Source organism: Aspergillus pseudodeflectus (assembly GCF_044049435.1).
Source record: "Aspergillus pseudodeflectus strain CBS 756.74 chromosome Unknown BJX68scaffold_104, whole genome shotgun sequence".
Lineage (NCBI taxonomy): Eukaryota > Fungi > Ascomycota > Eurotiomycetes > Eurotiales > Aspergillaceae > Aspergillus > Aspergillus pseudodeflectus.
In genome coordinates this window covers 45,897-71,781 of record NW_027263880.1, presented here as the reverse complement: position 1 = coordinate 71,781, position 25,885 = coordinate 45,897, and the positions used below count along the sequence as shown (strand labels likewise).

General features: G+C 51.4%; 10 protein-coding genes across 10 annotated transcripts; 6 read left to right on the top strand and 4 right to left on the bottom strand.

The window, feature by feature from the left end:
• Nucleotides 1–61: 61 nt before the first annotated feature.
• Nucleotides 62–1,547, top strand: BJX68DRAFT_273262 (uncharacterized protein; the record flags this gene model as incomplete). Its single annotated transcript, XM_071047412.1, has 2 exons — nucleotides 62–1,067; nucleotides 1,198–1,547. 2 exons carry the CDS (start codon nucleotides 62–64, stop codon nucleotides 1,545–1,547), a joined length of 1,356 nt encoding a protein of 451 aa, XP_070892372.1.
• Nucleotides 1,548–1,598: 51 nt separating this feature from the next.
• On the top strand, nucleotides 1,599–2,898 carry BJX68DRAFT_273261 (patatin-like phospholipase family protein; the record flags this gene model as incomplete). Its single annotated transcript, XM_071047411.1, has 5 exons — nucleotides 1,599–1,743; nucleotides 1,835–2,103; nucleotides 2,197–2,234; nucleotides 2,297–2,323; nucleotides 2,370–2,898. The coding sequence occupies 5 exons, from the start codon at nucleotides 1,599–1,601 to the stop codon at nucleotides 2,896–2,898; spliced, it is 1,008 nt and encodes a 335-aa protein (XP_070892371.1).
• Nucleotides 2,899–7,180: 4,282 nt separating this feature from the next.
• Nucleotides 7,181–7,795, top strand: BJX68DRAFT_259728 (uncharacterized protein; the record flags this gene model as incomplete). The annotated part of the gene is made up of 3 exons (XM_071043757.1): nucleotides 7,181–7,297; nucleotides 7,376–7,501; nucleotides 7,604–7,795. 3 exons carry the CDS (start codon nucleotides 7,181–7,183, stop codon nucleotides 7,793–7,795), a joined length of 435 nt encoding a protein of 144 aa, XP_070892370.1.
• Nucleotides 7,796–10,250: 2,455 nt separating this feature from the next.
• BJX68DRAFT_259727 (uncharacterized protein) lies at nucleotides 10,251–11,284 on the top strand (the record flags this gene model as incomplete). Its single annotated transcript, XM_071043756.1, has 6 exons — nucleotides 10,251–10,295; nucleotides 10,480–10,524; nucleotides 10,645–10,698; nucleotides 10,757–10,822; nucleotides 10,891–11,049; nucleotides 11,105–11,284. 6 exons carry the CDS (start codon nucleotides 10,251–10,253, stop codon nucleotides 11,282–11,284), a joined length of 549 nt encoding a protein of 182 aa, XP_070892369.1.
• Nucleotides 11,285–12,097: 813 nt separating this feature from the next.
• On the bottom strand, nucleotides 12,098–12,736 carry BJX68DRAFT_259726 (uncharacterized protein; the record flags this gene model as incomplete). Its single annotated transcript, XM_071043755.1, has 2 exons — nucleotides 12,098–12,326; nucleotides 12,570–12,736. 2 exons carry the CDS (start codon nucleotides 12,734–12,736, stop codon nucleotides 12,098–12,100), a joined length of 396 nt encoding a protein of 131 aa, XP_070892368.1.
• An 815-nt stretch (nucleotides 12,737–13,551) lies between these two features.
• Nucleotides 13,552–15,881, top strand: BJX68DRAFT_274280 (uncharacterized protein; the record flags this gene model as incomplete). Its single annotated transcript, XM_071047633.1, has 4 exons — nucleotides 13,552–13,680; nucleotides 14,501–14,815; nucleotides 15,033–15,304; nucleotides 15,401–15,881. The coding sequence occupies 4 exons, from the start codon at nucleotides 13,552–13,554 to the stop codon at nucleotides 15,879–15,881; spliced, it is 1,197 nt and encodes a 398-aa protein (XP_070892367.1).
• A 139-nt stretch (nucleotides 15,882–16,020) lies between these two features.
• BJX68DRAFT_274278 (uncharacterized protein) lies at nucleotides 16,021–16,712 on the bottom strand (the record flags this gene model as incomplete). Its single annotated transcript, XM_071047632.1, has 1 exon — nucleotides 16,021–16,712. Exon 1 carries the CDS (start codon nucleotides 16,570–16,572, stop codon nucleotides 16,021–16,023), a length of 552 nt encoding a protein of 183 aa, XP_070892366.1. The 5' UTR covers nucleotides 16,573–16,712.
• A 740-nt stretch (nucleotides 16,713–17,452) lies between these two features.
• On the top strand, nucleotides 17,453–18,289 carry BJX68DRAFT_274277 (uncharacterized protein; the record flags this gene model as incomplete). The annotated part of the gene is made up of 1 exon (XM_071047631.1): nucleotides 17,453–18,289. One exon carries the CDS (start codon nucleotides 17,453–17,455, stop codon nucleotides 18,287–18,289), a length of 837 nt encoding a protein of 278 aa, XP_070892365.1.
• Nucleotides 18,290–22,018: 3,729 nt separating this feature from the next.
• BJX68DRAFT_273257 (uncharacterized protein) lies at nucleotides 22,019–22,462 on the bottom strand (the record flags this gene model as incomplete). The annotated part of the gene is made up of 1 exon (XM_071047409.1): nucleotides 22,019–22,462. One exon carries the CDS (start codon nucleotides 22,460–22,462, stop codon nucleotides 22,019–22,021), a length of 444 nt encoding a protein of 147 aa, XP_070892364.1.
• Nucleotides 22,463–23,637: 1,175 nt separating this feature from the next.
• BJX68DRAFT_273256 (uncharacterized protein) lies at nucleotides 23,638–24,376 on the bottom strand (the record flags this gene model as incomplete). Its single annotated transcript, XM_071047408.1, has 3 exons — nucleotides 23,638–23,853; nucleotides 24,097–24,177; nucleotides 24,245–24,376. The coding sequence occupies 3 exons, from the start codon at nucleotides 24,374–24,376 to the stop codon at nucleotides 23,638–23,640; spliced, it is 429 nt and encodes a 142-aa protein (XP_070892363.1).
• Between the last annotated feature and the right edge of the window lie 1,509 nt (nucleotides 24,377–25,885).

Here is a 25,885-nt window from a genome sequence, read left to right as displayed (position 1 = left end):
CCGTATAAATACCAGCCAGAACGGATGTATTCACACACTGCGGTCGTCTTCACCGGTCAACATGGCAGCCTGGCTGGACCTAGTCCACAACTCGACCGGCTGGGCCTTGGTCGACACCGGGCGGATGGATCAGATCATGCAAGACATGAGCCATCCAACCACGCAGTACCCATCTCTCGCGTATTTCCTAGGGAATGGTAATCGCGTGTCCGCACTCCGCTCACTATTCCCCCAGCACAACATCACCCGTCGAGGACTAGCTAGTCTGGTTCATCTCCATCTTAGTACCACAACCGCCAGCACCGAGCATCTAGTATGGTTTGCGGAGAGCGGGTTTCATGACTCGACCACGAACCATGTTGACGGCCGGCTGGTATCAGCCAGCCATCATCGACACTATCCCCTGCCCCTAATGACCGGTGGCTCGGCCATGGACCTGAAGCATCACGTATGGCGACGGGGCCTGTTCCCTTGGATGAGTGTGCTATGTCTGTTTATAGATGGCTCGGCCGAGCTCCAAGCGGCCCACGAACTATTAGATCGATCGCCTACAGAGATACACGCTGGGCGTTATTCCACATCATCCACTGGCATGCGTGTTATCATGGTCCTGACCGATCCCAGCGCCGAATATCACACGGATCCGTGGGAGGAACTGTCGTCTAGCTTCCGCGATCCTGACACCTTAGATCCGATAATTTCTATCCTAGATCTTCGAGATTGCCACGACCCATCTCCTCGCGCCGCCTTTGAGCCGCTGCGGCGTACCCTGCTGGACCAGATCCAGATCAGCTGGGATCAGCAGATACAGCAGGGTTTACTCTTCTCTGCCCAGTATTTGAATCATCTCTGGAATCGGACCCTTTGTGGGGGCCAGCTAGTGGCTCCCAAGGCCCGCATTGATTGCCTTCAGATCGCCCGGGAGAACCTGCCCGTCGATCCATCACTGGGTCACCGTCTTGCAGAGTTTCTCGCTTACGCGTCACGAGCTGGCTGCCCACCACATGACATCCACACCGTCATAGCCTCCGCGCTGCTAATAGATGCTTACCCTCCTGGCATGCATAGTAAGCTGTCCCCTCCTCCTACCATTCCTTTTCCTTCCCTAGGAACCTTCGCCCCTTTGCGCCCCTTCAACCCTGCCCCGGGTCCCTCGCAGTTGTAGCAAGAGAGCGTGGTACGTGCTGATACAGACAGGGTTCCGGACGGACGATGTCTACAACAGTCTTTATCGAGAGCACTGCCGGGTAGCGTGGGAAATCCACCAAGACCCTCACCCAGGCCAGCATTGTGATGCGGTGCACAAGTGTTTGGCGCAGTTTGTGGAGCAACTAGGGCCGCGACGCTCGTTGGTGGCCATCCAGAGGGAAACACTCACCGCGGTTGGGACCCAGTGGCCGGGAATCTGTCTGCCAACCATCTGCTGTTTCTGCCTCTCTAGATCGGTCGAGCACACGTTGCCGTGTCGGCATGCGATGTGTGACACCTGCCTGATAATCCTCAGCAGCCCCAGCCGCAGCGCCGAGTACCATATGGATCTCAGCTGATGTCCCTGGTGCCAAGAGGCCTGCGATCTCACCGTGCGTCAGCTTCCCCCGATGAAAGGTGCCGTAGTCGTGGCCCTTGATAGAGGCGGGATCCGCGGCCTGGTGACTCTGGGCTTGTTACAGGCACTGGAAAGGCGATTGGACGGCGTGATGTGTATTACTGAGGTTGCCGACTACATCATCAGTACCAGCGTAGGTAGGTGCGATTAACAATGTTTTGACGTCGTTCCACTTCTGGTGTCCCTGCAGCCCCTTCGGGACCGAAAAAGCCTTCTAACAAGCTGCAGGCGCCTTCATCACCGCTAATCTCGTGTATAATGGGATATCCGTTGAAGAGAGATATCACAAGTTCCCAGTATTTGCGCGAAAAGCCTTCCAGCCCTACAGACCAGCCTTGAGACTCTGGCCGTGGCTGGCAGCCATGGTAGGCATCTTAAAAGATGGGTATTATAACACCACCAGTCTTAACCGCATCCTTAACAAGCTGTTACCTTTAAGACTGCGACTCTTCGACCTCCTGGCCTTGGTCCCGGCGGGGACTCGTGTTAGTATGGTTGTGAGCTAAACGTCCAATAGCAAGCCTATCCTCTTTCCAAATTACCGCGGCGTAGGATCCAGATCGGAGAAGCTACCATATAAGGTGGTGTAGGCGGACAGCGAGACACAAAATCCCTGGTTACAGGACGTGTAGGTTTTCCTTGTCCCCCGACGTTTCCTACCAGCAGTCTGGATCGACTGACCGACTTTAGCGTTGGCGCTAGTGTTGCAGCCCCGTGGTATGTATGCCTGATGATGCAGGGACCGATGATCTGATGGAGATAGCTTCTTCCGGCCCAGGGACCTCCCAGCTTGGGGCACCTTGCAGGATGGTGGCGTCCGAGCCAACAACCCGATGGGCATCGCTCAGGAGGAGTGCCGGGTGATCTGGCCCTTGCGGCGCACCCATGATCTGCTCATCAGCGTTGGAACCGGGTACACACCCGGGACGGGGGGTACGGGCGATCCACCTGGTCGACAGTTTCCCGCTGGCTGGGGGCCCGTGCGGCTCTGGCGCGCGTATAATTCATCGCCATGCATGGATGGCATGGAGGCCTACTGGGAGGGGCGGGTGCACGTTCCATCCTCCCTGCGATCGAACACCATCCGCCTCGACCTTGCTTTGGACGGGGATCTCCCGCGGTTGGATGACGTGGGCAAGCTGGAGGAGCTGGCGGCTCTTCCCTTCACCGTACCCGATGAGCTCGTGCAAGCGGTGTTGGCCACGTGCTTTTTCTTCGAGCTGGATGCTCCCCCATCGCGAGCTGACGGCCAGTATTGCCTGCATAGGTCGATTCTATGTGCGTGGACGTAGTCCTGATGGATTATGGACCAGGTGCTGGTCGAATTTCCCGGGGCTCGCTTCTATAGTGGCCGGGGTCACTCTCTGGGTCGAGTGGATAATGATAATGGGTGTCTCCTCTGCGGCTATTACCGCAAACAGGTGACGCTGTCGGTGCCAAGCCTGGACGAAGAGATCATGATTACGCTCGCCAGCCTGGCACAGTAGTGTCCTATTGGCGGTTTTCCAAAGACTATACAACAGTTACTGCAAGATCAACAGGCGGAGGCCGTGTTTGGGCGGCCGGACCACCAGGATGACTGCTGGCCGCCGCGGCGGTCCTGCTACTGCGTGAGGATGACCAAACGGCGGGTTCATTTTGTGGAACCGGCTCCGCAGCGCAAGAAGCGACGGCTATGACGTTACTCGGTACAGCTATCAAACAGCCTGGATGCACTACGGATGTTTTGTCTGTCTTCAGGCTTTGGATTCTTTTCTTGTCGAGAAGGCTGGATGTGCATCTAGTTGCGGTTCCGTCCACCGGAAACGGTGAAGCAGGTACTGGAAAGAGTAATACTAAAGACTACATAAGAAGATCACTTATGAGACTGAACCATAGGCACACCTCGCTTAATAAGACTAGTAATTCTATCTATGTCTTCCCAGGAACACCATAGCACCAGGTATTAGGTTGTAGCCTGTCCGTTGTGATTGAGCGATCTCTTCCCTAAGACTTTGATCGGCCTGAAGCGGTGGCTATGAGGCTGGCCACGTTAGCACGGTGCGGTTTGGGTGTATCATAGGGGACAGAGCAGAGGTTACGCTTTCTCTAGATATGTCATCGGCATTGTCGCTGATACCGTTCTCGGCTGAGTAGTCACTGAATGAACGTCGTGACAATGTCTCTGTATTGGACACTACAAAGTCGCGGTCGCTGCTGGTTTCGGACGGGTTATCGCTGCTTTCTAAGTTGGACAGGAAATCAGTCGTGCTTTCCGTCTCGGGATCGCCCCCTGTGGACGGCGAGTGTCGGAGGTAACTGATGGACGACATATCAATGATATATAATACAGGACACTGTGATTGGGGCAGACAAGTCCTGGTTGATCAGGCTGAACATAGACAAAATCTCTTCTAGGGAGGCCTTTATTTGTAAGAACAACGTAGGTATATATAGAACATAGTAGGGCTCTGCCGTCTTGAACAGAGTTGGACATTAATCTAATGGTAATGACCGACTTCTCTATGCGCATAAGAGCATCGGTCAGGGTGGTAATAGGGAAGGAAGCCATGATGAACAGGAAGACCACCGAATGCCCTCTATAACAGCCCACAAAGAAGGTCCATCTCAGCCCCCTCTTATCGGTGTTCAGCCGCCGCGAATGGCCTCTCATCCTCTTGACCTGGCTTGCTCCACAGCCACTCTCCTGTGATCCCGGGCGAATCTCCTGTTAATACAGGATTCTCGGCCATAGTAACGTCCTCCGCTGGTGTCGGAGACTTAGTCCCACCCATTCGAACTCCTTCGGTGCTCTCAAGCTGGTTGAGCACACGGTCTAGCATTAACTCAAAGGATTAGGATTCCCTGGTGGGTGCCGTTCCCCGCTCCTTTAGTAGATAGTTAATCACCATTCCCATCCGCTGATTGGTGTCGTAGAGAAGCCCAGCCAAGTCAACCGTCTCTTCCAGGTCCGAGGTGGTGTGCTACAACGCCTCTTAGAGGTTTTGATGCTCTTTAATATGCTTTAGTTGCTCCCGGTGCGCGCGCAGAGCCCGCACGCTGAGCTCGTAGATCACACGGAGGGCGTCCTAGTCATAGTGAGCGAGCCACCTGTTGAATGAGGCAGGTACCTACGGCAGTATCCATTTTGCAAGTTATCACAGCACAGCCGCAGCAGACAGGGCTGTTGGAAGCAGGATAAAGGCGAGAGTCAGGAGCGACGCATTAATATTTATAGCCCCCCATAGGAGTTAAAAAACCTATAGTATAACCCTTATTGTCGGCATAATGTCTTGTAGTTCAAATTTAGATGGCTGTCCAAATCAAGGGGAAGCCCTGTCTGGGCTCTCATATCATGTTAGATGCCCATTACCTTATGTTGAATTTGACACCTAGTCCGTGATTAAGCACAGCCGCATAAATAGCACGTCCGCATTGCCCTATAGCATGGTTCTGTATTTAAGGGCAACGCTGGGGTTGGTATGGTTAGTGCTACTGCGTAGTATCCTTTGGGGGAAGAGATCAAGTAGCACATAAACCTACGATCCCCCTTTAGAGTTTCTTCGGCCCGCTCCTAGTACTGTACATATGGGATGGACGAGATTGTCGAGATTGTCCATTGGATTGGCCGCTAGCAAGGCTGAAACACATACTATTATACATGCTACACTCTCCTGAAGAAAAGCCAAGATCTTATCCTCTAGACGTCGAACGAGCTCCTGGATCTCTACCACTCCAATGTATTCGAGGAACCAGAATCCGTCTCTATGATTATAGATGACCTACGCGATGATATACATGCCATGATCGCCTGAGAGCGCCGCGCAAGGTCACACTGGGACGAGGTTTTCGAGTCGGACAAGTGACGTCTAAGGAACGAACTTCTTCCTCTAGGGAGGAATATCTGTGCGTATTATAATACATAGATGCCTGTCAGCTTAAGATAATCTTTACTAAGTTCGCCCAATGTGACGGGTCTTAATACTGAGAAGCTTTATAGATATCATATCCTTGATCCTCGAGATGGTATTAGGGAGGCCTGCTTCGGGCATCTCCAGTAGACTATGTGTATAGGTAAAGTGTAATTAGTTATCTACATTACCTTGGTTCTAAAAGTACATCAACTATATTTATTATATCCGTAACAGTAAGCCTATGTAGTCTGATAGAGGTAAATACCCTATTCCCTTTGCCTAGCTTGAGTGGATCTTAAAGGTCCCTCACGGCCAGCTAGACTGTAGACTATATGCCACACGAGGTTTGTGGAGCGGGTTGGTCTTCGGGTGAGCTGGAATGACTGGATAGGGTTCTCTGGGACAACATTGGGTGGTTAGCATCACGTCTAAAATATGCATTTTTCGTGGTCTTACTTGTGCTCTATGGTGGAAGATCAATCCTATTATAGACGCCTGGCTTTTTCACACTTTTAGACTGGCCCGGGAGCCTTGATGATGCTGTGTTTACGTTGACTGGTAATGTGTTCCGGCACACTGGGCGGTTCTCTGCAGAATAGAGTTCGTGCATGCCGGCGTAAATCTGCTGATTAGTAATATAGCGAGGACAGGGACCGGACCAAGATGGAATGACGGCCGCTTGCTGCCGTCCCCTAGTGGCCTTTGCCATCATGCCTTGGCGTCTCCCCAGGTGCGTCATCTGAAGTGCGTGTCGCTGTCTGATATGCTGCTTGAGTTGTCGGAGCTTGGACCAAAGAGACTCTGATAACCGTGGGTAAATCGTGCTAGAATATTCATCCGCTTTTTTGGGCCATGTTAGATGGGACTACTAAGTAACCTATTCTTGGAGGTTCTCCTCCTCTTTATTACTCTAGGGATGATAACCTCGTCTTCCTATATTAAAACAAAACCACGGACCTGGTTGAAAAAAGGTGGCGACTCAAAAAAAAATAAAAAATAAAAGGGAAGACTGGGCAGTCATGGTAATAAAAAACGACAAGAGCACAGTCAAGGTGAAATAAACGGGGGAAGATCCCGCTTATTAAGCAAGACCAAAGCGAAGTGGATAGAACCGCTTATTCAAGATGGAGACTGGTGAAGGCTAAATACCAGCCCTGAGGCTTGTGCCTGCAGGTGGTATTGGGAGGCTGCTTCCCCGGTCTGAGGGCGTTCCTATGGGTATTGTGCATCGCAGATCTGGGCCTTAATGACGCCCGTCTCTATATGGGTTAATGGTCGTCCCGCCCCACATCGCCGCAGTCAGTCATGGGCGATGGACCACGGGCCAACACCTGCTTGGGGATCTGCTGGTGGGCCACCGTAAATGCCCGGGGATATGGCGGGCCTGATCTTGCTTTGATAAACCTTCCCTTTATTATATGGTAGGGTTATATAGAAAAGTCGATGCAAGGGACGGGTGATGTGGGTGTCTTAGGGGCAATTTTGAGGCCTCTTGGGCTTTATAATCTGCCGTCACTTATGTAACCACGGACATAGTTTCTCTCCAATTCCCCGCTAAGCCGTCATTCTTATAGTAGTTCCTCCACCAGGTTAATGGAGCACGAAATATTCTCTATTCCACTCTTTAAACTGTGGCTGCTAACGCTGAGACAGCATGGCGAAAGTACTATCTTAAAGGAGTATGAATTCCCTTCCCGCAAGCTCTGGCCCTCGAACTTCTAATAACCAGGTGCGTATCCAGGAGCCCCCCGCTGCTGCTGCCACGCAGCTCACCCGCCCCCGACGACGTCACTCGATGGTGAGTATTCCGTCCGGCCATAAGGCAGCGTCCCTGAGGCTATATAACAGTGCTGACCAACCGGGTCCTTAGTGGCAGACGCAACCCCCGCCCCAACCCATCTCCCATTCACAGGCCGCGGATGATTTCACCAAAACTCTGGAGAATCACAGCGTCTGCCTTAAGACCGTGAAAGATCTTGAAGGCGACCTGCACCTGGTGGAAGTAGAGAGAGATAGGTTGCTGCTAGAGAATGAAACTTTAAGGTAGCAGCTCTCGCAGGCGCAAGATGCCTAGTCCGCTGGCCGCACATGGGAGGACGTATAGCAGGCCGTTCACGGAGCCCAAGAGGCCCTTAACACCTGCCACCAGCAACTCATCAGCTGTATGGCCAATATGGCCAATACGGGCGTGCCGTCGACTACCCTGCTGGGATCGACTGCCGGACCGGATTCCATGTGGGCGAGCCAAGATGAGGAGCTTGGGGTATTGAACCCTCAGATGTTTTTTGACGTTTAAGGTTTGAGCAATGCAAATCTAGAGTATAGGTCGGAAATTGTCACCAGTGCACGGTCATGTATTTAAATATGGTTCTGGTTATCTCGCAGTTTGCATCAATCCGGGAATGACTAGATACGTTAGGTGGACCATCTGTGGGGGTGCGAGTGGGCGAGTACCAACCCCTGCGGGCTGATACCGTCCTAGCTGGGTTTCCTAGCTTTCAAGGTCCGTTATTTATTACATCAGGGTGGTTCGTTCATTCTCCACGCCCTGTTTGCTACAAATCACATGCACGGGCCTAGAGACTGACTACTAAATCTCCTAACAGGAAGCGCCAGCTGCTTGATAAGTAGAGCAAAGCACCAAGACGATCGGCATCCAATGAGACCCAGAAAGCGTTTATCCATTTAGGGTCTCTTGGTAGTATTGCCCTCGCGTGGTCTTTTCGGAGCGGCGTTCAGTGGTATGTCCTGGTGTGGTGTAGAACCTCAGCGACCAGGATGGTGTCATCTCAGATTACGACTAGCTCAGAATACGATAAAAATCCAGGGGATCATCCCCCTTACAGGAGCGGCGGGCCGACCATTACGCGTCTAGTCATACCCAACATTCTACAAGGTACGAGACATCCTGGTATGAGGGGCCGCGCGTAGACAGATGGCCCCATCGCCACCGGACTACCGTGCATTTTAAAGAGATAACCAGCGATCCTATTCTACTCTATGGGAACCGGGTTGACGTTTCTTCAAGCTCACCCTTGACCATGAGCCGCAGATACCCTAGCCCGATGGCCGCCCGAGGTGGAAGTGGCCGGCTCAGCATCGATAAGGGACGAGTAGCACCGGTAATCGTCAAAGGTCAACGAGTCGAACAAAGGGACAGAGGCCCATGGTGTAAAAGTCACTACACATAGGTGTCGAGTGCGCGTCACAAGCGGGATCAATTTCTAGCCGCGGCCTGCAGTGGGAATAATCCATTTCCCGCTGTTACTGCTGGCATCCGGTCGTTCCGGAACGTGCTTAAACTCTGCCGGATGGTATCTTTGCTCAAAGAAAGTCTCACATCCTTCGTATCAACGACCGGTCTAGAGATTTTCGGTCGATTTCCGGGCTCCAAGGGGGCGATAACACCGTTGAGCAACTGACTCTCAGGGTGCAGTAAAGGATGGCGATCAAGGTTAAGTGGGCTTTATATTGACCAATCATATCCAGATATTTGTCCCAGCATAATGGTACCGGACTCGATTCGAAGCGGTCCCGCTCAATCGCACACAATCCTATGGAGCCGTTGGAGCCGACTAGCCGATTATTACTGAAAATGGGGAGCCCGGAGCTGGCAGCCAATGGTTCTCCACGATTAGGCGCTGTTGGTGATTGTGACATCTGGGGGCGGCGGCGCGGACCTTGCCCCTCCTAGAAAAACAGTCAAACTGATCCGACCGGACGATCCTTGCCGGATTCTCGCGGGCGAACTCGTACCAACGGTGCACTTCCTTGTTTTCGAACGGCCAAGCCGTGATTTGGAATTCTGCCGGGGATAAGCCGAAGAGTCGATCGTCAGGGCATAATGTAGGGACTGAACCCAGCGTCTACTAATCTCTGGGAGGAGTGGTTGGCGTGACGGTCGTCTGATGGCGCTGTTGGTGATAGAGGCTAATCAACCGAACCAACCGCGTTGGTTCTGTTGGGAATATCGAGAATGGAGTGAATTCACCTGCCCATCAATCGACCCGATTTGGTCAGTTGAATGGCGAGTGTCAGGCTAGAAATATTTGTTTGTCTTGGGGTTAGTTTTACAGCACGATGCTCCATCCTCTCTATTCGGGTGAAGGATCAGATCCTGCCGTCATGTATGCCCCCTGAGCTGCTGGAGGGAGGGAGACAAAACCCCTTTCCGCGTCCTATATTTGCCACGGGCCCAACCACGTGCTAAACGAGACCAGAATGGGTGACCAATCATATTGGTTACCGTCGTGCTGGAACCGACCCACTTGACCTGGGCATGCACCGTGCAGGTAATGATTGTCGCCTGGCCGGATATTGCGGGCTGTGAGCGAGGTGCTTGCGACTTGCCTTCACAACTATCGTAAAGCATTGAAGTGATACGGGACGGGCGGAAGCATGAACCTGCCACAGGACTGTTTAAATCCGGGGCAATTCAGAGATACTTTACCCCAAGAGCAGAAACAGTAGAATGCATAAGCACTGGATTAATGCCCCTGTAAGCGGTGGGCAACCCATCCCGCATACTCATGATGGGGTTAAAGCGCTACCGCAGGAAATTGATGGCGTCTTGCGGCAAATAACCTGCCGAGATAGTTGATGTAAACAGGCCACCCCTGCGGCAGGAAGGGCACAGACGGTCGCACGGAGAACAAAGATGGTGGGCAAAATCAAGCTTTCCTGGCTATACGGCATGCCCTCTCTGAGGTGCCATGCACCCCTCGATGACCAACTGGTAGTGTGAATGCTCCATGTCATCAAAAAGTAACAGATCAACCACCCAGGCCACTGACCAGGTATGGCAGCTACATCGCCGGACATCAACAAGCTGGTGGTAGTGCCATTTGCCAGCCTTTGCTCCCACACCGAAGATCTTTGACCTGACCCAGGACAACGACTGGTGCCTTAAATACTGACTTTGTACCCCTCCCCCTCGGTTGGTGTCTCAAAGAACAACGCAAAGACGGAGACACCGTGAAGACATACAGCATTCTCAGCTGCATCATTTCGGTCGAACTGGGCGCAGTAAGTCCCCCATTCCGAGATTGTGTCCTGGTCTGCTTCCGGAAATGACCCGCTCCTTCAGCACATTTTCTCTCACCCAGTCACGTTCGTAGTGTCCCGATTGCTAACAGGGAGAGCTAGGTGCTTGGAAGAGATACAACGTCTCTCGTATTTGACCCTGATATGGGCCATCAAGTAGGGCGTCCAAGAACCTACAGGTACGACTTGGAAACACTGATAGAAAGTGGAATAGGTGTTGAACATGACTTCATTCTCTATCGCTCATATTCACAAAGGAGGCCTTCATGTGCGGGCAACGGTAAGCCACCATCTGGACCAGTAAACGCAGGGCTGACGAAAGAACAGGATACAGCGACCAAGCCCTAGTATTTCCCTGAGTACGGAATCGCCCGCGTGGACGAGACCACAAGCAACATCGACCATCTGAACGATGTTGCAGCCCAAGGCGCGGTGTGCGTGGCGGAGCCAGGGACCTGCGCTCGCCCATCTCATCTGGGCTACTCCTCCATTTTCATGTGCAATCAAGTACGGTCCAACAATCTTAGATGAACATGGCACTGCGACTGATAAGAAGCCACAGTTAGACCATCCCATCCAAACGATGTGTATAGTCCTTATCAACGCCACCACGGCCCTGTCTACGGCCTGCCGCTTCGGAAATGATTATACGTATGGCTACCTGACGAACACCACCTCGGGCCCTGACAGTTATCCATATGTGGTGGCCCTCGGTGATGACTATGCCTTTGGGTCGCATTGACCCTCGGGCAACTTGATTCTATTGCCACCCCACATTTGGAGTGTTTCCCGGGTTGTTGTGGGGGGTTTAGGGTAGGGTATTGGTGCCAATACTTGAATGGGCAAGTATCCTGAGAAGTGAAGGGTTGGTTATTTCCGGTTGCCGTGGAGAGGATGATATTTGTCCGTCAATTCTAGAGCACTTTGTTTGAGCCGAGCCCTTCGTAAGGAAGGTTTCTGCTCAGGCAAAATTCCGAGACGGTAGTCAATGTCAGGGACTTTAGTCCCTGTGCAGTTTTATTTACCATTTAACCTGAGAAATTAAGTTAGTCGAACATGGTTATAGCCTGTATCATGGAATCAATTTCCAGAAGGGTTGAGTGCTTAAGCCGACTCTTTCTGCAGGCCACGCCCTGGGTGGCTCGACCAAAACAATCACCAAGGCTTTAGCAAACCCCTATCGAGAAAAGGCAAAGGGCCATATTTCAATTTCTTGCTGTACCTGGAAGCCCAAGCAGGCGGAAGTATATTGAAGGGACTTGAAAGGATCGAAGAAACAGTCCTCAGATTCTACCCTTGGAATCACCACTGGCCAACAACGGACCGCCATGGCCATGGCTACGGATGAGTCTGGATTGTCTGCAAATGGGTGTAGTCTGGTATTGCGATCTCTGCGTCGGTCTACCAACAGGAACTAGATACTGCGTTTCCTTCTGTGTTGTAGTACCCAATGTTACCAGGTATGTGCCGGAATAAAGAAAGAGCGCAATTATTTTCTGGAAAATGGATAAATTTGGTACGGACGTTGGCAGGCGGATGCACCGAGCCCGGCGGGTCAGGTACTGCGCCTCGGGTCTCCGAGATATACTTCACGCCAATGGGCTGCTTGGATCTCTTTGAGTTTGATGAACTTGAACACCATGGTCAGCGAGGAGGCAGCCACCAGCGTAGCTCTAGTTATGATGGTGGTGATCAGCGCCATGATAGACCAATCCCCATCTCTTGTGGTATAGATATTGATTAGCGTGGTCGCAAGCCCAGCGACCGCGTTCATGATGATTGGCCTGGATCCCGGTCAGTGTGTAACTCCCATGTCAAAGAAGGAAAGGACGGCTTACGAGAATAGTCAATTCACGAGCCAGATGTAGTTGTTCCGCCATTCCCAGTAGAGCCACCCGAGTGCTGCAGTAGATGCCACAAATAGAATACAGGCAATCGCTAGAAGCGGGGGGTTTTAGATCGTGGTTAGAACAGCCTGTCCCACATCATCCTTTACCAGCACGTCCTGGACTTGGCCAGATTTCTACAACGCCGTGAAGGTGCCCGGGACTATCAGATACCCTGCGAGCAAGGTCCAATGGGCGACACTAGCGATCACGTTGTGCGTCCAAGGCATATAATCCACATCCAACAGCATCTGTAGATACCGCGTTTGTCCAGCAAAGGGGACTGAATGCTGTGACTGGGACGCCATTCAGCTTGCGTATGGATATCAGACGAGTTCGTGATAACGTGCCGCAGAGTGTCTGACGGAGTGGTTGATGTACCGGTAAAAAGGGAAATGGATGGTCGAAACTATCCCAACGGCTCTACAACAAGGAGCTTACCGGCATCGACGACTTGAAGCCGGCCCATGTATTGGAGTCGAGTCTGCCCAGTGTGTACTACATGAACATTACCCGGGTACGTCGCAGCTTTCTAAGGGCCGGCATCGGCATACAAGGGACAGCTCACTTGGCCTCCTTTTTCTACCCGGATTGCATGGTGATGCCCTCAATAAAGTTTTCCTACGTTCAAATGTGCGAGATTCCTGGTAAACAGACCAGCTTTACTGTCGGGCTGGTATTACCCCAGAAACACAATGTCTGTGGATGTATATAATCTAAAGCGCTGTGCACTTGTCCTGAAGCTATAGTGATTCTGCGGTGTGTGTCAATGATGTCTTCCCGGAATCACGTGCAGCAGGAACAGATCCGCAAGCGGCGCAATAACCTCCTCCATCGCCACAATGATTTCTAGCGGCTGTATGTGATTCGCAGCTAGACCACACTAGAGATACCTAACGGCCGGATCTACATGTACCAATCCCGTCCTCATCTCCCTGCTCCCACTAACCGTGAAATAGTGAGTGCCTAGCGACGCAGAAAGAACTTGATGCTGACAGAATCAGCGGGAACGACCCCAACCAGCCATGCATAAAACACCGGCGGATTATGGTCCTCCGTGTCTGACTGACATGCTGTTACCGGTAGTGCCCTCTCTAAAGGTGCTTGGACGCCAAAGTCCACTATGGGGCTTGCTATCAAAACAGCTGAGCAGGGCTGTGCCTGGACGACTATGGAGTTGATGCTCGTCTCTCCCGAGTTCGCCCATACCGTTTGTCTTTGGCTGTTGGACGCGGAACCCATCCACTCTATAGTACGCAGACTAGAGATAAGATATGTGCGTAATAGTATAATAAGGAGGGGTTCTTCCTAGCGGGCTTTGGCTGTGGTGCTAAGTGCGGTAGGGTGGAGGCACACGTACAGAGTTAAATAGCGCCCGCCGTAATGAGAGGATAGGATATCCCAGCCACTTGTCATGCCATCTACTGTATAATGTGAAAACGATGATAATCCCAGGTGAAATGTAGATCAAAACCAGTCGTCTCGCAACCGCTGCCCATACAAGAGAAAACCCCACCTTCGTGCTAAAAGTGTCCATCATTGTTTGTTATCTTTGCCGATCCTTCAGTCAGATTATGTAGCCAGTCACTGATAGCCCCTACCACACTCAACAGAATGAAAGCTCCAAAACACCGCCATTAGACGTGTGAATGACTCTAGCACTACCCGGGGAGTTTCCACCCCCGAGTATGGCGCTCGTCTGCCCCGAACGAGTTCACGTATATACTGGTCTCGATAATATGCTTCAAAACACGGTCCCGGTCTTAGAGAGGTGGACATCACCTTCCCACGGAGGCGCAAGCGGCAAAGAAATTGCATTGTACCGTGACGGGGGGCGTTCTTCTAGAGACACGGGCTTTGAAGATCCATCCAACAGAGAAGACCTAATGCTATATATGGCCAACGTCACATTGGAGCTGCTGCGAAGGTTATCAACCAGAAATACCGAAGGTCATGTGAAAACCGCCGCCGGCCAGTAGAGGCGGTTCCATCGTTTCACCCAAAAAGCCCACAGGGCCAGGAGATGGCTATACCGTTCTGTGCAGCAGAAAGGATTCACGATTGCTTGACAGCAGATTCAAATACTCACGCGGAGCCTAGATGGTCAAGCCGAGTTCTCCCCTCTGATGGCAGGTGGTGCCGGGACGATATCGGCTCTGGCACCAGGAGATCCCTCTTGTAATCGAACACCCCCGTCCCTTGCTCTGGTTATGCGATTCCTACCAGATGGGGTTAACCGGTTAATTAATGTCCGTGATCGCGCGGAGGTGGCGAGAGTCTTCGTGGCCCTGCTCAATCACTGGGTATCTACGGCTGGCGGGGAAGGAGCTTTGACCGACCTGGGAACTACGAGGCAACTTACAAGCGCGGAGAAGTCGGCCAAGATAGTTGAGGCGGAATAGATCATGGGCGAAGATGCTTGCATTTCTGGTTGTGGAAGCATGCCCTTTGGAAAGCCCGTCTCCTCTGTCCGTTCCAGCGAGGATCCCCGGCATCGACGGCCATTAGCTAGTTTTTGGCGATTTATCAGATATTTATAACTTTCCACCTGTGAGATTTGAATTGGGTAGCATTCACTCCTGCTGCTGCACTGATCTCCATTAGATCGATTACCGCATGAAAATGAAATCATCTCCACAAAGCCTACCAAAATTTTCCACAAGCCTATGTCCTCCACTCGTGCTGGATCAGGTCCGAACGGTGTTGCCGTACTTATCCCCCCCACAGCTGGAGTGCGCGCAGCTATGGATCGACGAAGCTCGAATCCTCCAGGATTCCTCATTCACGTTAGTCACGCTGGTCGACCGAATATGGGGTCTGACCAACGAAGAGGTGGCCTTTGCGCGACTCCGGATCTATGGGCCGTTTCCCGTGGAGTGGATATAGCGTGCGATACCTGACCTCCGTCCGACACAGATGGTACTGGCCCAGTGGATTATGGAGCACAACCAGCTGATAATGTAGTGTCCCAGGCCGGTTGTCTCTGGATCGCACCGCGCGCTGCAACGTCTCGTCACGCCAGATATCCTTGCAGGGCTCTTAGCTCTCTCCGACTCACAGTGGAGGCGTGTCGGTCGACGTCTCCGTCCTAGTAGTGATGTTTGGGATGTGACCGGGCAATATCCTTACTCTACGGCCGACCGACTGTGGAGTGCGGCGATGCGGATGGAGCGACGATGGTGGCGCTCACTCTGGCCGGGGCGATCGCACGAAAGGCCAGTCACTCTCAACCAGGTCATTGGCGTCTTTCCCCGTCTCGAACCGGATGCTGTGGACCAGGTCGCGCCGTTTCTAGAGCGGCGAACATGGCGTGGGGGAAGGGCGTCTGCTACGTTGGAGGACGTGATGTTCCATTTACAGCGAGAAAAGCGCGTGTCAGATGCGGACATGCATTATGCGCGCAAGCGCTTGGGCTTGGAGCAGGAAATCACGGAAAGTTTGCAACCTCATTGATGGGAAGCGTCTCATCGATGGGACATACGTGGGAGGGATTTCGTCTGTAGCTTGTCGTCTGCCTCGTTTATTCTCTTACATGAAGGATCTATTCTGTGACATGCCAGGTCGGGCCGAATCCCATGATCCTCAATACACATCATACCCACCGAGATGAAGGCAACCCCACACGCGGCATATTCCATTGCTTCTTCCACTCATGCTCCGCCACTGCCTCACGCTCCTGTGCTTGCCGTAGCGCGTCACGTAGCTTCTGGGCTGCTCCCCAAATGCGAGGATGGCCGGCCAGGTTCACTTCTGGCTCGAAATACTGAAGTAGCGACAGCTCCTGCGATACGTCGATCGCCACGGCGGTCAGATGCTGGAAAATGTGCAGGCAGCGTTCGTAGAATTGATTCTCGCGCTCCTGCTGCTCCCACTGTTGTCGCTTCTCTTTCAGGGTTTCGGGAACTGAGTGTCGCCGAGCAGATTTGACAGCTTGGAGTCGGGTGCGGGTGGTGTCCAGGGCCATTGTGGATCCACCGGCCAAGGCAATTTGGTGATCGAGTGGGTTGATGTCCGGAAGCTCAAAGCCGGCTGGCGGGGGAACGGTTGGTGCTTGAGATGGTAATCCCGGCTTGGGACAGTCGGGTGAGCGACTGTAGACGCTTGCATCGTCTTCGTTGCCCAGCATAGAGCGATTGGACGACATTCTGTTGGTTTGCAGATCTCGCAGGGCACAGTGTCGTTGTGGATAACAAACGTAAGGGGCTTTCGATGTGGCCAGCTGTGGATACCCTGGGATGATCAGACCTCATGACTGCAAAGGCCGCATACTTATAATCTTTCCCCAGTCTCTGTGGCTACATCTCATATAGGCCCCGAATTACACCTACTTATTTCTGGATCCGGACCCACAACTCTTTTTCACCGATGAGGGCCCGTCCTGTTACCTACATTCGGTGAGCCAGTACTTTGGAAGTTCGACTGAGGGTATTAAAAAACACTGTACGCCAAAGAACTGACCTCCTTGGGTTATGGAGGTTCGGAAGAGAAATGCCCGGGCGTCGAATAGAAGGTGTTACCTGATATCAGCCAGCGTAATCGATGCCCGGGTATTTGACCCTGCAACGTCACCATCGTCCTTAGCACCCTACAGTATTACATCCTTGCGCTTATTGCCCAGTGATAATTATTCGAAACCGAGGAAGGAGCCGTAAGGCCACTCTGAACATCTGGAGAGACATGCAGGGAGTCCTACGAGGCTAATAGAACCTATGATCCGGTTGGTCGTTCACAGGAGCAACTAGATCCCTGTGCGCGTTCAAAAGTCCTGGCGGCCAGGTGGAGCAAATTATATAGTATGAATTGCAGAGTACAGTACCTCTCCTCAAACCGGGAGTTTCCATATTCCGTCCCTTAGATCTCCAACTTCGAGCTGGGTGAACGTTTCCAGCTCTGTGTCCGCATTCCTCTTATCAGTCTATATGGACCACCCGACCCTGTACCGAGATAATGTACAACAAATCGAAAATCATTGGCTTCTGGTAGTCTTCACACACGAGGGTTATCATGAGATCGCCAAGCTCATCATGGGCTACCTGTCGGCATCGAATGTTGCAGCACTGCACGCAGCGCTCAAAACCAAACCGTCGGAATCGGTCCGCAGACATTATCTACACCCTTTGAGAGACGTCGACCCGACAATGCGATTATTTCAGTCCTGGTTCCGCGACGACTGTCAAATCCTCATGATTGGCCCGGACACCTTATTGTTGAAGGAACGGATTCGGAACCCTGAGGCTTACTATCAACATTACCAAGGCCGAAATCTTCCCCAACTAGAGACATGGGTGGTGGGAATACCGCCTACATCTAAATCGGATCATCTGAAGCGCCTCAAACGGATGAAAAGGCTAAAAAGGAAGTGGAATAACCGCCGAAACGTTAAGGCTGTTAGAGCAGCAGCACTTGTTGCTCTCGAAGACATCCTTGATCTGGACACTCTCAGACAGTGTCTGTGCCTCTATGACCACAATAAGCCTGATAGCAATACGCTTGACTTTTACAAGTTGGTTGGAGAAAGTGTCCTGGCGAAGTACTTTGATCTTTTCGATTGCAGTGGCGTATCGAGCTCAGGCCTTCTTGGCCTAAGTTTTCTGGGAATGCAATTTCGCCTCCCTTGGAATATCAATAGGGCCATATCACCAGGGGATCGCTGGACGCCGAGAGATGGCATGCCTTATATCGATACAGCTTACCCGTTCTGTCCCCAATTCGCAGCTGCCGATCGCACATGTCCCAGGGGGTCTCCACGCAAAAATCTCGGAGAGAGGGATGCTGCTCTTATTTTCGACTGCGACTATTCGTTGGATGAACGTTGGGCGGTTTCTATTCCAACTAATGTTTTCAGAGATGGGCTCTTCTGACTGGCCCGTTTGCGTTGCTTAATCACTGTTCCTCCCTGTTTGGTTCTGCTGTAGGCTTCTCCGGCAATATGGATGACTGCTACGGCCATGTATTTTTAATATATATCTAGGCTGGATAAATTCAGCAATTTCCGCAAATGCCAGCCCCCCGGGTCCCGTACGGTAAATGATGCAATGGACAGATCTAGTGGGCTCTATGGAGACTAGTTCAATGGGCTTCAATGGGAGGGCACCCGCACTAAAAATGCAGTCTTCTTTGCCCATGATCTATTCCGCCTCAACTATCATGGCCGACTTCTCGGCGCTTCAAGCTGCCTCATAGTTCCCCAGCTGGTGAAAGCTCCTCCCCGGCCAGCCTAGATGGCCGGTAATTCGCCACGGCAACGAAGACTCTCCCCACGTCCAGGCGGTCACGGAGATTGATTGATTAATTAAACCCCTCTGGTAGGAATCGCATCACCATAGCAGCTTTCGAGGGTATTCGAATGCAAAGGGGATATCTTGGTGCCTGAGCCCATACCGACCCGACCCGCTATCTGCCAAGGTATATGAACTCGCTGACCCTTCGCTCTTCATTAATCCTAGGCTACGCCCTCTTTTCTGAACTAAAAAGGATGTTCGTCCATACATATTGCATTGCATGCCATCAGAAACATCAAAAACAGGAATATTTGGCCAAGGATCATATCTTGCTAGCCCGGATCGTTACTTGTGGTAACTGTACTCGCCGAAGACGCTTCCAACATCTACTTTGCCGCCGCAATGGGATTATTAGACTTGCCATAACCATGGCACTGATGAATCCATCCTATAATTTCATGCAATATGAATATATTGCAGTAGATGAATGGTATGGATGGCCTCAGCTTAACCAAGACATACACGAGGCGCTATGTTATCCAATGGCGTCAATATTCAAGCAAACCGCCCTTGCCCATATTTTTCAAAGGTTCAAGTCTAGATGGATCGCATGAAGGTAGATCTCCTTCCATTTATGGCCACAGGCCGATTCTGGGAAGCCAAGTACATAACAGAATACATAGTAACCCGCTGTTCCACGTTCGAGAACCTCTGTGCTCTGTTACCGAGCTTGATGCAGAAGCCAGTTTCCACGCGTCGAACCCCCGACATCCTGCCAATTTGTCTATGTAACTCGCGCCGGCGGGTAAACTTAGGACTTGTGTTCCCGGTCGCGGAGGTATGCTTGTGGCATGCGGTACCGCTCATCGCTAGAAGCCTTGTTCTTTCCCATGATCTCGCCGAGATGTTAAAGAGAATCGTGACATCTTTCTCCTTCTTTGGGTAACAAGGCGCTTGGGTTCTCTTCCTATAAATTCCTTTACCCCACCAGTATGCTTTTGTCCATGTGTTTCGTTATCGGGAGGGTGGCCTTGTAATGTGAAATTTTTAGTTCCTGTATCCGTTCCCTTTCCGTCTCTATAGACCTCAGCATAAGAACAAATAGTTATCCCCAAACATATTGTCCTACGCTGAGGATCATCATGATGTGTTTGTTCTGTAGATCTTTATAATCGGGATAGCCACTAAGGCTATATTACGCCGCTCTCTTGAAGGTAGTGGTATTCTTCCGTCTATATTTCTGCCGAGATATTGCCTGTCGTCTTGGAGATATGTGGTGTACCATCAAGAAGAATACCTCTAGCTGCGCCGAAGCTTTCTAATACGTTGAGGCTTCGAGTTTCCTTCTACTTCGTCCAAATGTCGCACGCCAATGACAGATGCAAGGACCTCACTTAGCAAATAGTCCTTGACATTGAGGCGAAATGCAGGCTTGATGTTAGGTTCTCCATGCAATTTGGTAGGAATGCATTCCCAGAAGCGACAGTGGCCCCTGGTGCTAGGATTGTCTCATCATCTTCTTTCAAAAGCAACTCGCTTGACTGGGTCTTGTGCTATCATCTCCCATTCACTATCCCCTTCATCGGACTTATCATCAGAGAAGGTTTCCCTTCCTGGAACAGTACGAACAGCACAAAGTGTAGATAAAAAATGTTCCCATTGGGCAAGATCTGCGAGTATTATTCGCCGAAGTCCCTCGCGCCTTTCGCGAACGTTAATCGCGTCGTTTAAGGTCAGTAGCAGGTTACTTTTCAATGATCCAGGTTTCAATAAGCAGGCCCCATTGGTCGAGAGTCTGCATGGCTGAGGATGCAGCTGATCGCTGCGAGCGCTGAAGGACTAGCGCCTTCAGCGCGACCCTGGCTATGTCTAATTGGTTTACAGTTGAGCCCCGGCTTCAGCGTCTCCTGATGCCAAGGACGTGATGTTCCTAGGGGTCGCTCTGGGACTGCTAAGGTGGACATACCCGCAGAAAAGTAGACGGCTGGAAGGAGAAGGTTGGCCAAATAAGCCCGCTAAGCAAAAACCAAAGAGCGCAACGCGGACCTGCGCGATGCCTATTTTCATTTTTATATCGGACTTTTCTTCTTACCACTTGTCTATGTGGATGAATCCGGATGCGATAAAAGGATAGGCTTTCAAAAGAGGGGTTGGCCTCCTCGTGGCACCACGCCTTCCCAAGTTACCAAATTCCATCGTGACCAGCGATAACAGATTCTACCTGCATATGCTCAGGACGGACTTATCCTATCACCTACCTATAAAGGCTCAACAGACGCCCCATTCCTTGAAGATTTTGTTGAAGAGCTATTGCACTATTGCAAACCGTTTCCAGACGAGAAATCTGTTATTGTCATGGACAATGCTTCCTTTCACCATTTGGAGAAAATTGAACAAATGTGTCCAGAGGCAGGTCAGGCTCCTGTATCTGCCGCCATACTCACCGGATCTAAATTCTATTGGGAAATTCTTTGCTGAATTAAGGACTTTTATCCAGCTATATTGGGAGGAATCACGACCAAGGCTTTAGCACGTTTCTTGAGTGGTGTGTTGATAGTGTTGGTAGAAGCAAAGAGCGGATGGGCACTTTCGTCGCAATATTCTTCGCGGATCGCTCGCTCATAGCTCAGCGACCATGGAACACCCTGCTGAGCCTAATGACAACAGCTTCGGCGAGGAGCTTTTGGTGGCACCTCCTTCCACAACGATAGGGCTGTCCATACCCTCGATATGATGCCTGAACAAGCAGCTGGAGTCAGAATGCGAGACTAGACCTGACAAGAGAGGCGAAAGACCAGGTTCGCAGCGTGAACAACATCAGGATACGAGAGACGCCCTCAGCCAGGCTAGTTCTCGTTCGGTAGCCCTTGTCTGCACAGCTTCTTGGGAATACAAACAACAATCCGCCCAGTGAGTGCCAACGGTCCACATCTCGCGGGGATGCCCTGATCGATGCCTTGCGGGCGTAAGACTAAGTTTCGTGGCAGCACCCTACCTCCCAGAAAGCGCCCAAGGAGAATGACTGCACACTTAGGTGGCATCCCGTATATTGATTTTACCGGGGAGACGCCAATCCATTGGAAGTCGGCCAGAAAGAGCTTGGGCTTAGATTCAAGTTCTGGACCGCTCAGATCCTAAGCGTTCTGTGAACTTCATTGCTGTTGTCCTCTATCTCCGGTTCTAGAAAGCAAACAGATGTTTGTCACAACCATGTTCGTAAGAAGGGATGTGATGGTTTGTTGGAGTACGAAGGAGGGCAATCGGTGGCAATCGAAGGCAGCAATTGTGGGAGTGGACGATGAATCCAATAGCAGGAAGACAAAATTATCAACGTCTGTGATGCGCCGCTTCTCTTTCTTACATTTGATTTTACGACGCAGGGATCTTCTCAAGCTCATAGCACTGGCTAACCTTGGCAATAAACAGTTTCCCCAACAAAAGATGAAAATAGAAGTCAGCCGCACACTTAGAGTGAGTGCATCTGCGTATAGTATCGATGATCTGTGCGCGGCATTTTCTGAGGTTCCCGAGAGCGGACTCGCGTCGAGGAAGAAAGAAGGGCAAGGTTATCACAGCTTCACCCGTGTACTTGAGCATAACGGAAAATTGAACCTCCAGCCAATCGATAACTTTCTGTTGCAGGGTCGCAGACACGTAGCGAAAGACGTCCCCGGTAGCGGTAAGCGGCGAAAGCAGACCTGGTCCGTTCCAGTCGATGAAAGCTCCGTCGTCCGCGTTGGTTGACAAAAGACAGGTGAACTCAGGTTCGTCGACACTAGATGCGAGGAAGCTAGCAGAGTTTAATGTTAACATCTTGGCTTCAGAGTTTCCGCCCCAATCGAGCTGTCCTGGGGCCTCGAAGCTTTCTCTGTGATGGGACTGGGACGGTTAGTGTCACTGGTGTCATACCACGCATCTCAATGGCTTCGAGTAAATCATCCTGTATGATCTCATGGGATCTCATGACCTACCGGAAGACATGTTTTGGAGCTTGCACGGTGACTCGTAGTGCTAAAGAGAATCAACAAATGGGGCGATATATAAAACAGACCCGGCCGTCCGTGTGGATAATAGAGGACTTTTAAATATTCTACCGCATGTTTTCAGTGTTGGCAGCCCTGCGATGTTGAGCGCCCCCTTTGAGCGGCGGATTCCCCGCAGTGCCAATATGACGAATACGCTAGATGCACCGGGTATCCTGGTAATTCCCATTTCCGAGATATTTCCGTTAGCAAATCGTCTGGACAGGGATATTTAGTGATGGGGTGGTGGGCAAGAACTAACCGGGTAGAGACGCCCGGGCATCTATCTACGTTAGCTACTGTAAGCGATAATCTCAACCAAGTTTGGCCTTGGGATCTCCTCTCCTGTGGATTTTATTATCATCCAGAAACCACCATGAGCCACGACGAAGCCCTAGCAAGATAGTATGGTAAGAATTATACCGAATCCTCTGTAAGTATACTCTACCATATTTGAAGCTTGATTGCACGCTCGGCTAATGTTTGTGGATCGCTCATGACATAGTAGCTCCCTGTCTGCGCCTTCCTGTTCCAGATGTCGGAATAAACTGGCTACAGTATTTCCATCCCAGGATATCATATCAGTCGAACTAACGATGTTATCGGCCATACCATCTACCTTGTCGCCTCACTAACAGCTATGCCCGAACATAGTCTTGGAGAGCCGCATGGAGAAAAGTATTGCCCAATGCATGGCGCCCCTCGGTTGGTGATTGGCAGATAGGCTTTTACTATAAATCACCGATCCCCGTAGCCTACCTATAGTCTCGATGCCTTGTGCTATCCTGCGTAGGGGATGACGCCTTCTGATATTCTATTTCAACTGCCAAAGTTTAGACCGCAAAGATTCCGCGGTTCTCGTGAAGCTCATTATTGACGACGATCTAACTTCCCCAGCGCAAGATCAACAACCAGCAAAACTCCCGCATGAACAAGAAGCGAGATCCCCCACGTCGTCCCTACATGTCAGCTCCCCTCGACCGCGGGACCCTTCCACAGCTTCTCAACGGGGTTGCACAGGAAGAGCGTCCAGAAGAACTCAAAAATGGTGATGATGGTTGTTGCGACGGCGAGGACGACGATTGTCACCGTGAGGACTTTGCTCCGTACGATTCGGTACAGCGTCACGGAGAATGAGAGCTTGATTAGCCATGTTCCGATTGCGTAGAGAAGGATCATGAGCTAGTTTGCTATCTAGTGAAGAGTGTGCGTTAGTGGGTGATGCTTGCGATTGCCGGGGAAGACATGATGGCAGGTGTCATGTTGGCTGGTTTGATTGCTTCGGTTTGCTGGGTTGAGGATGAAAGAGGAGAAGGAAGTAGACAAGAAGTAGACAAGAAGTAGACAAGAAGTAGACAAGAAGTAGACAAGAAGTAGACAAGAAGTAGACAAGAAGTAGACAAGAAGTAGACAAGAAGAACTCACAATGACTCTAGCCGCAACGGAGAGCCGACTAGCGCTTCGTAGGCCGACATAAAGTGTAATCGCGCGAGCAAGATATACAATCTTGAGGGAAAGTCAGCAAGAAAGACTCAACAATACATCTCCTCCAGCAGCAGCAGCCATAACTCACATAGGCGACAATAATCAAATAATCATCCAGCACAAGAGCCTTCATGATCCCCAACCGCGTAAAGACACGGAGGGCCATGAACAGCGTGACGAGAGTGAGCAGCACCGTCTGGACACGCTGTGGGGTCTGCATTGCATTGCGCGCGGTGCCGTATAGTATATACCAGGCAGAGTAGTAGTCCAAGAAGAGGCAATGGGCATGATCTGAACAACACAAAAACGGATATTGCAGGGTTCGGCGACGGGGCGAGTGAGCGGGCGGGCAGGCGCTGATAAATGCGGGGGAGAGACGCCTACACACTGGTACAGGGTAGAAATGCGAATCGTGGAGAAAACTGTCCGTCGTGTGGGACCCGCAGTCGGCACTACCTACTCAACGGCAGATGCTTCCAGGGTTGGTGGACCGTTGACCGTTGGTTGACCCCTGGCTGGGCCTGCATCTGGGGATCCTTCACCCTGTCGGCAGTGTGGAAGTAAACTCTAACTTTGAGTTTTGCAAGTTATTCTGATAGGGCAGGCCGGCGAATTGTACAAACTGGGAACTGCTGGCTTGAGGGTAAGTCAGTGGGCGTTGAACTACTTGAGCTACTGCGGTGCTCAGGCCTCTGGTCACAAAATGCACCGTGAGACGGCGACTTGATTTATATCGCCTTGCCTGCGACTAGGAGGGCATCACTCACCGAGTCGGATATTTTCTTGGTCAATCTAGTATGCGCCCGTCCTACCTTGGTAGGACAGTGCCCGTAAGCACCCACACTTAGCCCCGGGTTTAAAATTGAAATCCCAGACCGGTGCCGCGTGGTGTTGATTTGGCAATGTGCGGAGGTTCCCCGGCATTTGGTAGGGCAGAGCTGGGGGCAACAGGTACTGGAGACCAGGGCTCCAGATTCGCTGCAGAGATGTAGTAGCCGGGGAACAGTGTCTCCACAGAGGGATTTCAAATCCAATATCCTCTTCGGCAGGTTCAGTCCAAGGTATCTGATAGAGTAGTCTGTGGCCCCTACACGAGTCATTGACGTCAGGATATCCGGAACAGAAGCAAGCCGGTAGGTCTCCAGGCCTGCCGTCTGAATACCATCCATCGCTACGAAGGAGAGGCTTATTGGATCTTGGAGCAGAAGTTCCATTCCAGCGCACTCGGTAAACTCCGGTAGAACCCCGAACCCTGAACCTTGAACCTTCAACCTAGAAACAAAACTGGGGATCGCCGCATGCGGACACACAGTCCGCTCACCGCATCATGATTTTATGAGTTGATACCAAACAAGAGATGAGACTAAGACTACTAATCTGGAACAAAATTAAATTATCTAATGGCCGCAGAAGAGAAGTACTCACGATGTATCAAGGCTATACAGTAGCATACAGGCCGGGCTGACGGTGGGGACATGAAGCTAAGAACTGAGTGTCAATTTCCCAGTGCAGCCTGATTCACCCACCAAGCAGTAGTGCGTAGTGCACCGTGATTTCTATATTGGGCGAGAGATGAGACTGAGACCAGTAGCACCATGGGCGGAAAATGGAGCTTGAAACGTCCAGATGCGGCCGGAGATAAGATGTGCCCAGACACCCACCCAGGAGTCGCGTCCGAGGTCAGCCTCCAGTGAAGCCGCGAGGGGAACGGCCAAACTTTAATAAATCT